A 14,003-nucleotide genomic window follows, 5' to 3' on the forward strand; every position below is an offset into this window, starting at 1 on the left:
AACGAAAAAATTCGTACAAGTACAGAAGTAATTTGTTGTTATGAGGCTAAGAAATTCAGTTGTTTTTAATGTACGCATATTTTTTATGAGTTATGATTGGATTATGTTAACAGTTTAGTCTTTTTTATGACTTGTGATTAGATTACGTATAACAATTTAGTTTTTGTATACCTTGTGGTTGGATTACGTATAACAATTTAGTTTTTTTGTATGCCTTGTGATTGGATTACGTATAACAGTTTACTTTTTGTGGGACTTCTGACTGGATTACGTATAACAATTTTGTTTTTGTGTGACTTGTGATTGGATTACGTATAACAATTTTGTTTTTGTGTGACTTGTGATTGGATTACGTATAACAATTTAGTTTTTTTGTATGCCTTGTGATTGGATTACGTATAACAGTTTACTTTTTGTGGGACTTCTGACTGGATTACGTATAACAATTTTGTTTTTGTGTGACTTGTGATTGGATTACGTATAACAATTTTGTTTTTGTGTGACTTGTGATTGGATTACGTATAACAATTTTGTTTTTGTGTGACTTGTGATTGGATTACGTACAACAATTTAGTTTTTTTTATAACTTGTGATTGGATTACGTACAACAGTTTAGTTTTTGTATAGCTTGTAATTGGATAACGTATAACAATTTAGTTTTTGTGTGACTTGTGACTAGATTACGTAAAACAATTTAGTTTTTGTGTGACTTGTGATTGGATTACGTATAACAATTTAGTTTTTGTGACTTTTGATTGGATTACGTATAACAATTTAGTTTTTGTGCGATTGTGATTGGATTACGTACAACAATTTAGTTTTTTTATAACTTGTGATTGGATTACGTACAACAGTTTAGTTTTTGTGCGACTTGTGATTGGATTACGTATAACAATTTAGTTTTTTTATAACTTGTGATTGGATTACGTACAACAGTTTAGTTTTTCTATGACATGTTATTGGATTATGTATAACAATTAACGTCAAACTATAATAAAACTTTAACTACTCCCGCCTTTAATAATCTATACATCATAATAAATAGACGAAATAGCCCATTGTGAATTAAGGTTAATATTTCCATTAATAGATAAATATATTCACTTATTCCAGGATTATAATCCACTAAATCGCTTTAGAAAATCTATGTATTTCACATATTTCACAGATAACCCTCGAATAGCTTTGTGCGAAATTCAAAAACAAACAAACAAACATCATTATAAATTTGCTTGTTTTGAATTTCGCGCAAAGCTACACGAGGTCTGTCTGAGCTAGACGTTCCTAATTTAGCAGTGTAAGACCAGAGGGAAGGCAGCTAGTCATCACCACCCACCGCCATCGGGCTACTATTTTACCAATGAATAGTGGGATTGACCGTAACATTGTAACGCCCTCACCGCTGAAAGGGCGAGCATGTTTGATGCGACGGGGATTCGAACCCCCGACCCTCGGATTACGTGTCAAGTCGAGTCATCACGTAATAAAAACGATGTTGCTGTACCATTGAACCACTGTGAAATTAATAATTTCTGTGTACGCAGTTAATAATTTTATTATTGAGACGCACCGAGTTGACTTAATAAGTGTTGGACGCACATCACTACTATTGTTTCTAAGAACCCCGAGTAACCGAAAGCTACATATCACAGTAAGAACTATCTTATGGCAATGTAAAATATCACAACATGTCTACGTGATTTATTGTTGAGTGTGGACAACATTATAGAATATATTTTTTCGTTTAACTATTATTTTATGAACGTTCTCTTAGTTTTCTATACTTCAACCACTAGAGGTATAATAAGGGTCTCTCTCTTTAATGGAAAATTTTTAATGTTTCCCACTTCTGTTTCTTTCCACTCGTCTAAACTCACGAATAAAAGAAAAGCGAGAAATAAAAATTGCGAAGTCTGTTTTACTCTCGACCCAAAGTGCTTTTGTTGAAAACAAAACCAAAAACATTTGTGATTAACAACAAAAAATTAACTTTGTGAAGTTTTAATAAAAAGACGTCTCTCGACGCTTTCTATTAGATAATTTAATACAGATTCCACGTGTATTAATTTACTATTGTGGAGTGTGTTGTTATTAATTTACTCTTGTGGAGTGTGTTGTAAAGATAACGGTTTCGTTCGTTCACGGTTTCGGGTCGACTTCTTTGATGTTATATTTATCCAAGTCCGGCATGACCAGGTGGGTTAAGGCGTTCGACTCGTAATCTGAGGGTCGCGCGTTCGAATCCCCGCCGCACCAAACATGCTCGCTCTTTCAGATGCGAGGCGTTATAATGTTACGATCAATCCAACTGTTCGATGGTGAAGGAGTAGCCCAAGAGTTGGCGGTGGGTGGTGATGACTAGTTAACTGTCTTCCCTCTCGTCTTACACCGGTAAATTAGGGATGGCTAGCGCAAATATCTCTCGTGTAGCGTTGCGCGAAATTCAAAAACAAACAAACAACCAAAATAAATAAATTAGGAACAAGTGTTACACTACATGATGAGGACACTCCAATCATCGAACATGCTCGCTCTTTCTGCTGTAGAGGCGTTATAATGTAACAGTTAATTACAATATTTTTTAGCAAAGAGTAACCAGACTTTTGACGGTGGTTGGTGTTTACTAGTGTGTTACCTCAAAATTAGGAAAAGGTAACACAGATAGTTCTAGAGTAGCATTGCGCGAAGTTCGACAAATACGTATAGTTCTAGAGTAACATTGCGCGAAGTTCAACAAACACGTATAGTTCTAGAGTAGCATTGCGCGAAGTTCAACAAACACGTATAGTTCTAGAGTAGCATTGCGCGAAGTTCAACAAACACGTATAGTTCTAGAGTAGCATTGCGCGAAGTTCAACAAACACGTATAGTTCTAGAGTAGCATTGCGCGAAGTTCAACAAACATGTATAGTTCTAGAGTAGCATTGCGCGAAGTGTAACAAACACGTATAGTTCTAGAGTAGCAATGCGTGAAGTTCAACAAACACGTATAGTTCTAGAGTAGCATTGCGCGAAGTTCAACAAACATGTATAGTTCTAGAGTAGCAATGCGCGAAGTTCAATAAACACGTATAGTTCTAGAGTAGCATTGCGCGAAGTTCAATAAACACGTATAGTTCTAGAGTAGCATTGCGCGAAGTTCAACAAACACGTATAGTTCTAGAGTAGCATTGCGCGAAGTTCAACAAACACGTATAGTTCTAGAGTAGCATTGCGCGAAGTTCAACAAACATGTATAGTTCTAGAGTAGCATTGCGCGAAGTTCAACAAACATGTATAGTTCTAGAGTAGCATTGCGCGAAGTGTAACAAACACGTATAGTTCCAGAGTAGCATTGCGCGAAGTTCAACAAACACGTATAGTTCCAGAGTAGCATTGCGCGAAGTTCAACAAACACGTATAGTTCTAGAGTAGCATTGCGCGAAGTTCAACAAACACGTATAGTTCTAGAGTAGCATTGCGCGAAGTTCAACAAACACGTATAGTTCTAGAGTAGCATTGCGCGAAGTTCAACAAACACGTATAGTTCTAGAGTAGCATTGCGCGAAGTTCAACAAACATGTATAGTTCTAGAGTAGCATTGCGCGAAGTGTAACAAACACGTATAGTTCTAGAGTAGCAATGCGTGAAGTTCAACAAACACGTATAGTTCTAGAGTAGCATTGCGCGAAGTTCAACAAACATGTATAGTTCTAGAGTAGCAATGCGCGAAGTTCAATAAACACGTATAGTTCTAGAGTAGCATTGCGCGAAGTTCAATAAACACGTATAGTTCTAGAGTAGCATTGCGCGAAGTTCAACAAACACGTATAGTTCTAGAGTAGCATTGCGCGAAGTTCAACAAACACGTATAGTTCTAGAGTAGCATTGCGCGAAGTTCAACAAACATGTATAGTTCTAGAGTAGCATTGCGCGAAGTTCAACAAACATGTATAGTTCTAGAGTAGCATTGCGCGAAGTGTAACAAACACGTATAGTTCCAGAGTAGCATTGCGCGAAGTTCAACAAACACGTATAGTTCCAGAGTAGCATTGCGCGAAGTTCAACAAACACGTATAGTTCTAGAGTAGCATTGCGCGAAGTTCAACAAACACGTATAGTTCTAGAGTAGCATTGCGCGAAGTTCAACAAACACGTATAGTTCTAGAGTAGCATTGCGCGAAGTTCAACAAACATGTATAGTTCTAGAGTAGCATTGCGCGAAGTGTAACAAACACGTATAGTTCTAGAGTAGCAATGCGTGAAGTTCAACAAACACGTATAGTTCTAGAGTAGCATTGCGCGAAGTTCAACAAACATGTATAGTTCTAGAGTAGCAATGCGCGAAGTTCAATAAACACGTATAGTTCTAGAGTAGCATTGCGCGAAGTTCAATAAACACGTATAGTTCTAGAGTAGCATTGCGCGAAGTTCAACAAACACGTATAGTTCTAGAGTAGCATTGCGCGAAGTTCAACAAACACGTATAGTTCTAGAGTAGCATTGCGCGAAGTTCAACAAACACGTATAGTTCTAGAGTAGCATTGCGCGAAGTTCAACAAACACGTATAGTTCTAGAGTAGCATTGCGCGAAGTTCAACAAACATGTATAGTTCTAGAGTAGCATTGCGCGAAGTGTAACAAACACGTATAGTTCCAGAGTAGCATTGCGCGAAGTTCAACAAACACGTATAGTTCTAGAGTATCATTGCGCGAAGTGTAACAAACACGTATAGTTCTAGAGTAGCATTGCGCGAAGTTCAACAAACATGTATAGTTCTAGAGTAGCATTGCGCGAAGTGTAACAAACACGTATAGTTCCAGAGTAGCATTGCGCGAAGTTCAACAAACACGTATAGTTCTAGAGTAGCATTGCGCGAAGTTCAACAAACACGTATAGTTCTAGACTAGCATTGCGCGAAGTTCAACAAACACGTATAGTTCTAGAGTAGCATTGCGCGAAGTTCGACAAACATGTATTCATATTAGGTAGTAAGAACAAAAGTACATTTTTAAATTATTTAAAACAAACAACTAAACAAATAATTTTCGTTCTAATACATAGTGCGAATTATCAAACCCTGAAAATAACCTAATAAAGTTGAAACTTTGTTCTTTATTAGTAACAGTGTTAATACCCATACTATCCGTCCTGAGATATATTTTTACTTCAAGTGGGTTTCTCGTCAACACGAATTACTCCACCTTACTACATTGAGTTAAGCCTACTACGAAGATTTTTCATCTGTTACCAACCAGCTGTATTAAGAGTAATGTGTAAAATAGAATAACAATTGATCGGTGGAAATTTTAATCATAGAGTTTTTTGTGATACCCTTGAAAAGACTACATAGTGATATTTGTAACTTATAACTAACCACCTTTTAAATCTTCCAGAAATATGTCTGCTGACAAACACCCGGCGAGTGGCCAGTGTCCGCGCGGAAACGTATTGTCACTTATTCTCACTGTCTGTGGACCACTTCAATGCTGTTCTGGACCTGTTTCCTGTGATGCGAAGGACCATGGAATCCATTGCTGCTGAGAGACTGAACAAAATTGGGAAGAACCCCAACATTGTCAGTCAGCGGGAGGACCTTCAGAGCGACCTGAAGACGGTGAATGCTATTATTCGTTTTGCGCAGACTCCAGAGAGTGATGACTCTGCTCAGGAAGATGGTAAACCCTGTCGTCAGAAGAATGAGCGATCTATAGCTGCAGCTTTAAAGTGTACCATTCCACGACCCAAGTCGGAGAGCTGCTTCCCCCAGATTGACTTTAGACGAAATGAGACTCGACCAATCCATCATTCAGAGACGTTCTACCATTCTCCGAGTAGGCCTAGCACCCCGGCTGATTTAAATAAGTATTCGTGAAAAAAAAAAAAAATCAATTACATTTATAACACTTTAAATATCTTGATGTCATTTATTTGTATAAAAACTGAATACATTACTCCATTGGCGACAGGTGTAAATCCAAGATCCAGTGAAAGCGAACTAACGTTACTACACTACCATTACATTTATCAAGTTCGTGGTATCAAAAAGCTGAAGGTACTCCATTCCGTTAGGTCTATAGCATCGTCTGGATTGCAAAATTCAAACAAATAATTCTGGGCGATTGATTCTGATGGCATGGTGGTTTCCTATTAGATAAAAACTTGCGAACTCTATGGAAATAAAAGTCCAATAATCACGCTAATAACAGTGGGGAGTATAAATATTACCTTCCGAAAATAACAAGAACCTAAAGATAAACAAACACATGTCTGATCTTTAACTGGTTTCTGTAATATATCGTCCGCTAATGTAGTGAACGTCTTTGTGAGTGAGTCTTAAGAAAAGCTGATTTTGTCTGTCTTTGTGAGTGCGTCTTAAGAAGAGCTGATTTTGTCTGTCTTTGTGAGTGCGTTTTAAGGAGAACTGATTTTTTCTTCAGTATTTGGGGGTGCGTCTAAAGAAAAGCTGATTTTGTTTGTTTGTTCGTCTTGTTTTTTTCAAGGAGAAATGCTTTTTATGCGCAATGCTAAATGATGGCCAAGAAAGAAATATATTGATGTTGAATTTGAGATTTCAGAAAATTGCTGTTCGAACCTGCAACTTTAAATCCTTTACTAATATGGGGGATTAGTAAAGATTCAAAAGTTAAAGGTGTTACTAATTATTATAGCTAGTCAGTTTCCTATTCTATATATTGTTAGCACCAAGGTCGTTACAATATCTCTTCAACCAAGTACCCCGCTGTTATGAAGGGGGCGTAATATTGACATAGATAAATATAGAAATTGTAGATGTGTGTGTGTGTATATATATATATATATTATATAGATATATCTGGCGTTTTCTACTTAGCAGATTGGAAATACAATTTTCTTACTTCAGCCTGATTTGCCCACTTGTAAATATTATGGACGTGATACTTGTATGCAAACATTTTTGTGGAACTCCTTATTGAGAAATGTACAATATGAAAATTATAAGCTTCATATTTAACACCGTGTTAGTATTACCTGTATTAATACAACCAAAACTATTCTCTATATATTCCACTTTTCGGTAATTCGTTTTATTTTTAAGAAAATCTTTGTTTTCTTTAAATATTTCTCACGTATTGAACTTTGCAATAAAATCTGATCGGTTCTTGCTTTTGCAATCATCAAAATGATAAAACTTAATTTTGCCCTAAATCAATATGGCGCTTAACAATCAAAGAGAAGTTAGGTAATTTATTTGTCTTTAATTTAACATGTGCTGACAAGAATTACGTTACTAACTTTATTTTGATAAATATTGTTGCTGTATTTTGTTTCTTTTAGAGCAAACGTTCAGCGTTTCCATCAAAGTAGTTTTTTTTATATTACCAATTTAATAAAAAAAATACCTATCTTCTAGGCCTAATTCTTCTCTGGCCACCTGTCGGTGGGTTTGATAGCAATTACAGATAAGTTGTAATAACATACGTTTACTGTATTTTTCATGTGTACTTATCCATTAATTTCACATCCAGACGTTGTTGGCTATCATTTAACAAGCCCAACCTTGTTTTGTTGACCTATCTCAGCACTTCGTACCTCATCCCACTTTGTCATGTGATGCCTTTATGGTTATGTGACGTACGACTTTAGCAGAGTAGGTCTCATTTTACGATCTTAGGTGAAATGGATTTTACTTCACCTCTGGCCTTAATTTGAACAAATATTATCTAGTAGTTAATAATATCATATTTCAAATTTCATAACGTTGTATATTTTCTTCGTCTGTTATCGTAGATTAAGTGGTAGCCTAGGGGAAAAATTGATTACGCGAGAAAGAGACAACAATCCGTGCGCAACATAAACAGTTTTCCACATTCCTTCCCCTTCCCCAGGCTCCGTATCACATCAAATTTCCCCGAGTAGTCTTTACAAGTCTTCACGTGACTTGTTTAATATATTCTGGATAGAAAAGCGATAGTTGCTTTCAGCGGTTATCTGATTATATCATGAGTATAGGGTTAGGTTTTTATTCATTTTTAGATAACTTTATATGCAAATTAATCTGTTTGCAAGCGCCGTCTAGGTTGTGTTTGTAATCATGTATATGCAGGGGCTGCGCGAGCCTCTTTCGAGTTAGGGGGAGCATGTGGGCTATAAAAAATTGAGGGGTTGTGCATATGGGCACATATTTTGTAGTGCTTGGGAAGTAAGCCAACTTTAACAGTAAATATTGTTCGTTGGGTACAAGGGCTAGAGAGGAGGTTTAGATACATTTTGCCTTAGCTTCAGCCCGGGCCCGGCATGGCCAAGCGCGTTAAGGCGTGCGACTCGTAATCCGAGGGTCGCGGGTTCGCATCCCCGTCGCTCCAAACATGCTCGCCCTTTCAGCCGTGGGGGCGTTACAATGTCACGGTCAATCCCACTATTCGTTGGTAAAAGAGTAGCCCAAGAGTTGGCGGTGGGTGGTGATGACTAACTGCCTTCCCTCTAGTCTTACACTGCAAAATTAGGGACGGCTAGCACAGATAGTCCTCGAGTAGCTGTGTGCGAAATTCCAAAACAAACAAGCTTCAGCCCGGGCAACACCTCCCCCTTACTGCTGCCCCTAGTATATATAATGAATATCAAAACCTAATACTAATACAATGATACTGCTAGAGGTTTAAGCATCAGTTTTGTTAATAAACATAATATAATTATGTCTGAGTTGTATTCTTCACAATATATGAGGTCTGACAGGGGTCATGTCGTAAACTGAGGGTTGCAGGTTTAAGCCCACCTCCTACCAATCGCCCTTTAAGCCTTGGGTCTGTTATAACGTAATGGTTAATCTCACTATTGGTTGCTAAAAAAGTGGCTCAGTAGTTGGCGGTGGGTTGTGAGGACTAGTTGCCTTCCCTTTAGTCTTTCACTGCTAAATTAGGGACGGTTAGCGTTTGTGTAACTTTGCCCAAAATTTAAAACAAATTACCACAGGTACCAAAATCCTAATTTTAGAGTTGTAAGATCTGAGAATTACTGTTGACCCACCAAGGAGCTTTTCTCACAGATGATTCTTTCTTCCATCAGGTTTAACTTCATTTTCTATTTATTTTGATAAACATGGCAAATGGCTAACTCACTCACTAGCTGAGTTTCTATCGTTGTAAAAGTGTATGAGATGAGATTTAGTAACAAAACTGTCATTCAATTCAAAAGCAAAACTATGCCATCCAAACTTTTGTTTCTCTTAGGTCAATCCCCGTATGTTTGATAAAGTTACTATAACGTTAACTTGTACAATAGTATGATACTGTAGTGAATGCCAGTTTAAGATGCGAACATTTATTTCTGTTACGAAAAGAATAGAAGACAGAGCCACATAAATGTTAACCCTTGAATATTCGAGTTCCAACCTTATATAATGATCTACAAAGTATAAACTACTTATCTCCGTTTGTAATTCAGCAGTTCTTAAACTAAGTGATAAAAACGATCTGTTTCTAATTTCAGTTTTAAATTACGATTTTTTTAATTGTTATTTTATTTCAATCTTAAGTTAGAGCCTTGGCATGGCCAGGTGGTTAAGGCACTGGGCTCGTAATCTGAGGGTCACGGGTTCGAATCCCTGTCGCACCAAATATGCTCGCCCTTTAAGCCGTGGGGGCGTTAGAATTTAATGATTAATCCTACTATTCGTTGGTAAAAGAGTAGCCCAAGAGTTGGCGGTGGGTGGTGATGAATAGCTATTTTCCTTTAGTCTTACACTGTTAAATTAGGGACGGCTAGCGCTGATAGCGCGAAATTCAAAGCAAACCAATCTTAAGTTAGAAAATTTGTGAACGGTTGTTTTCTCTTTTGATTTATTTCGGTTTCAATTTATAAATTTTTTCAAATGTTTGTTTTCGTTTTTGTTTTCTTTCGGTCTTTACTTGTAGTTTTTAAAAGCAATGATCCTTGACTTCCACAATATTTGAAAAACTGGGTTCATAATGTTACAAGAAAATATTTTAATTTGTAATGCGTTAAAACTCGTCCACGTTTATGTTTTTACAAATAACAAATACTTGTCGTTGGTGTTGTTTTTTGCGTGTGTTTCGCGTGAAACAGAATGGTAATATCTCAAAAGGCCTATAAACTGTTTAACACATCCTGAGTTTGTAATTTACATTATGATGTACGATTATATTTCATTTGAATGTGCATTTTTTCTCAAAAGAATAATATGATATCGAAACAGATTCTAAAAAATATATCTAGTCTCAATATTTTGGAATATTTTGTTAACTTTGATGTAACTTTTGTTGATAATAAAGTATTCAGAAATATGTGTTTTGTTAAAATATTTCAATGAATGTGTCTCTCGATGGGTCAGTGATAACTTCATAGACTTACAACGCCACAATCTAAAGTTCAGTTCCTAACGCTGGACGTAGCGTAGATAGCCAATTTTGAACTTTTCGGTTTAAAACAAAACAAGAAACATCAATGTTCGATCATTAAAATACTTTTGCAAGACCCAAAATATAGGCCCAGCATGGCCAGGTGGGTTAAGGCGTTTGACACGTAATCTGAGGGTCGCGGGTTCGAATCCCAGTCGCACTAAACATGCTCGCCCTTTCAGCCCTGGGAGCGTTATAATGTCACGGTCAATCCCACTATTCGTTGGTAAAAGAGTAGCCCAAGAGTTGGCGGTGGGTGGTGATGACTAGCTGCCTTCCCTCTAGTCTTACACTGCTAAATTAGAGACGGCTAGTGCACGAAATTCAAAAACAAACAAACACAAAATATAATTTCACAACAAAAATAGTAGCGCCATCTATTTATAATGCAATTTAAAATTGCCGAATATCTGCTGTGTTTCCATTAAATTATATTTATTATTCTCTGCGTAGGTTTTAACCGAAATGACTAAAAACATTAGTGCTAACAGACGTGATTTATCCTATATACCATAATTTCACATTTCACAAATATTTAATAGCTACATAGAAGTGTTGTACAAATATGTATTGAAAAACTATCCAGAAGAAGCAGGTCACACATAAGTAGTCCTAAGAGACTTATGTATCATATATCATATCCTTGAAGGAAGCGATAACTTTCTTATGTTAGAGCATGGTGAATCTTTGTAAAATGTATGAGTTTAATCGCTGTAGTTGTAAATGTTTTATTCAATATGTGTTTCTAGACTGCACTTTAGAATAAACAATACTTGATGTGATATTGTTGCAGTAAAGTAGCGTACAGTATTTGGTTTTCTTACGAAAATTATTTGTGGTAGTTTATTTGTCTAAATTTTGTTATCGTATTTTACAACTAGACATGATCTGTAATAGTTAGTTTATCGAACTTTGGACTAGTAGGTCCAAGGTTCGAGTCACGAAATGTCGCAGGGTATGTTCTACATTTTCATATGTAAGTGCACTATTATTATTTCAAGCAGCCTAGCCATTCGGTAGTGGACGTTGTTGACTAGTTGTTTGTCCTATTTCTAATTAGAAGATTTACGTTAGGGGTTTCTTACCTGACGGTGGAGATGACTAGTTGCCTTCTTTCTAGTTTTACACTGCTAAATTAGGGACGGCTAGCACAGATAGCCTTCGAGTAGCTTTGTGCGAAATTCACAAACAAAATTTGGGAAAACCAACATCAACAGTTGAGTAAAAACACAAATTACTTAATGCGTCATCAACTAAGATATACGTATATTACTTTCATTACACAATATAGATAACTACTGTTTTTTTAAATAAACAAATAATAGTACTTACACCTAAATTTATTTGTAATATTCTTAACATTGAAACAAATTAGGGCTAACCCATTCAGCCATTACGTTAAACTCGAATATAGCTTAGCTGTGTTGGCTTTATTACTCGAAGGCTGATGAGAGATGGAACACCCCGAAACCGATATAACATGGTAATAAGTCATGTTTGTTTTTTAATGTCGCGCAAAGCTACAAGATGGCTATCTGAGCTTGTTTGTTTGTTTGTTTTTGGAATTTCGCACAAAGCTACTCGAGGGCTATCTGAGCTAGCCGCCCCTAATTTAGCAGTGTAAGACTAGAGGGAAGGCAGCTAGTAACCACCACCCACCGTCAATTCTTTGTCTATTCTTTTACCAACTAGTAGTGGGAAGGACCGTCACATTATAACGCTCCCACGGCTAAAATAACGAGCACGTTTAGTGTGGCGGGGATTCGAACCTGCGACCCTCAGATTATGAGTCGAGCGCTCTAACCACCTGGCCAGTAAATGATAAATCGATTGATAGATTGGAGTTTGATCATTTTGAGCAACCTACAGTTAGTTATCATCTGTTCATTTCTAAATTTCTTATCATTATCCTATATACCTGCTAAGGCTGATCCATGTTTGAATTTATTTTATAGGCTTACGGTATTGTTGACTCTAAGTAGTTTTTAAAAAAATCATTTTTTTAAATACTTTTTCATTTGAATTTCTATACTTTAAATAATCTCTCTTCTCTCTTTCTTCACGCATTTCAGAAAAAAAAAATTATATTTCCAACTCAATGTTTATTAATCAGTTTATTTCTCTGATATATGTACATACACAAGAAATTCTTTTCACCTTCATATCAAGCTCGGAACTGGTCAGCTATCACGACCACCTCGCAAAATATCGCGCTTTCTACAATCGAGCTATGAAAAAAAACACGACCGCTGTTAATAAATAATGATAGTTTCATACAAGAGTTTTTTTTATCCAAACTAAGCGGCCAGATATTTATATTTCAGTGGTATGTAAAACGTGATAGAATACTCTCAATTCAACATCAGAGCGATGTGTCAAGTGTTTGAGACCGATAATGAAACATGCCAAGACCCCCAACGAAGACAACTGGGCATTTCTGTCATGTTAATAGTAATCACGAAAAACTAGTACAAAGTGACAGGAAAAAGAGGGTTAAAGTACACAAATTACAAAAACAATTTATCTCATTATAAAATACGAGTCGTACTTCACAAAGATTTAACTAATGTTAGGCCTAAGACAAGTGCAATTACAGATTTTGGTGTCCTGTATTTAAAGTATACACTTGTAATAAAGCGTCTAATTTGATCGCAACCGTTTCGCAGGTCTTAGCTAGTTATTGAATAAATATATAAAACTCCGATTATCTCTTTTTGCTAGAAAAGTTGTTTTTTTTGTTTTGAATTAAGCACAAAGCTTAATGGGCTACCTGTGCTCTGCTCAAAACGGGTATCGAAACCCGGTTTTTAGCATTGTAAGTTCGCAGATATACCGCTGAGCCACTAGGGAACTGCTATAAAAGTATAAAGTTAAGGGGTTCTCTAGTTAGGTCTTTTCGGCCAGGTGGGTTAAAGAGTTCGACTCCTCGTCGCAGGTTTGAATCCCTTTTAGCCGTGGAGGTGTTATAATGTTACGGTCAATCTCATTATTCGTTGGTAAGAGTAGCCCAAGAGTGCGTGGTGATGTCTAGCTACCTTCTCTCTAGTCTTACACTGCTAAATTAGGGACGGCTGGCGCAGATAGCCCTCGAGTAACTTTTGCGCGAAATTCAAAACCAACATTTTAAATGCGCCATCTATTGACTACCATAGCAAATGAAATAGCTAATGGTCCTTAGGGAAAACAAATCACACGTTTTTCAAATAATTGAAGAGAAAAAATTATTGCTGATCATTATAGGTATTAAATATCATAATTTCTGCTGAGTTCGAACTTACAGATATAAGACTTAGGAGAAAACTGGCGTCGCCAAGACTAGAAACGTCTCTTCAACGACGTAACATTTCGTGTACAACGATCCACACTTAGTGTGTGTTCTTAATTTTATAGCAAAGGCACATTGGACTATCAAAAATGCTATGTCCATCGCAGGGAATCGAGCTCCGGATTTCGGCGTTATTAGTCCGTAAACTCACCACTTACCCCTCAGAATATGTGCTTGATACGTAATGGTTTGAAATATCTAAAGATTTTCTTTTTCCCACTAATATCACCAATGGAGTTTGGAACCTGTTTCTGGAAACGCTGATTAGTGATAACTGAAACGCTAAGCTCTGTAATTCGAT

General features: G+C 36.7%; 1 protein-coding gene across 2 annotated transcripts in view; it reads left to right on the forward strand.

Moving 5' to 3' along the window:
* LOC143222390 (potassium/sodium hyperpolarization-activated cyclic nucleotide-gated channel 2-like) overlaps nt 1-10,201 on the forward strand; it is a 137,506-nt gene extending 127,305 nt beyond the window's left edge. For both annotated transcript variants that reach the window (XM_076448856.1, XM_076448857.1), the window contains exon 9: nt 5,377-10,201. In XM_076448856.1, the coding sequence (XP_076304971.1) occupies nt 5,377-5,855 (479 nt within the window). In that variant the 3' untranslated portion in view covers nt 5,856-10,201. The remainder of the gene's footprint in view (nt 1-5,376) is intronic.
* Nucleotides 10,202-14,003: the final 3,802 nt, after the last annotated feature.

Source organism: Tachypleus tridentatus, chromosome 8, assembly GCF_004210375.1.
Source record: "Tachypleus tridentatus isolate NWPU-2018 chromosome 8, ASM421037v1, whole genome shotgun sequence".
Taxonomy (NCBI): Eukaryota; Metazoa; Arthropoda; class Merostomata; order Xiphosura; family Limulidae; genus Tachypleus; species Tachypleus tridentatus.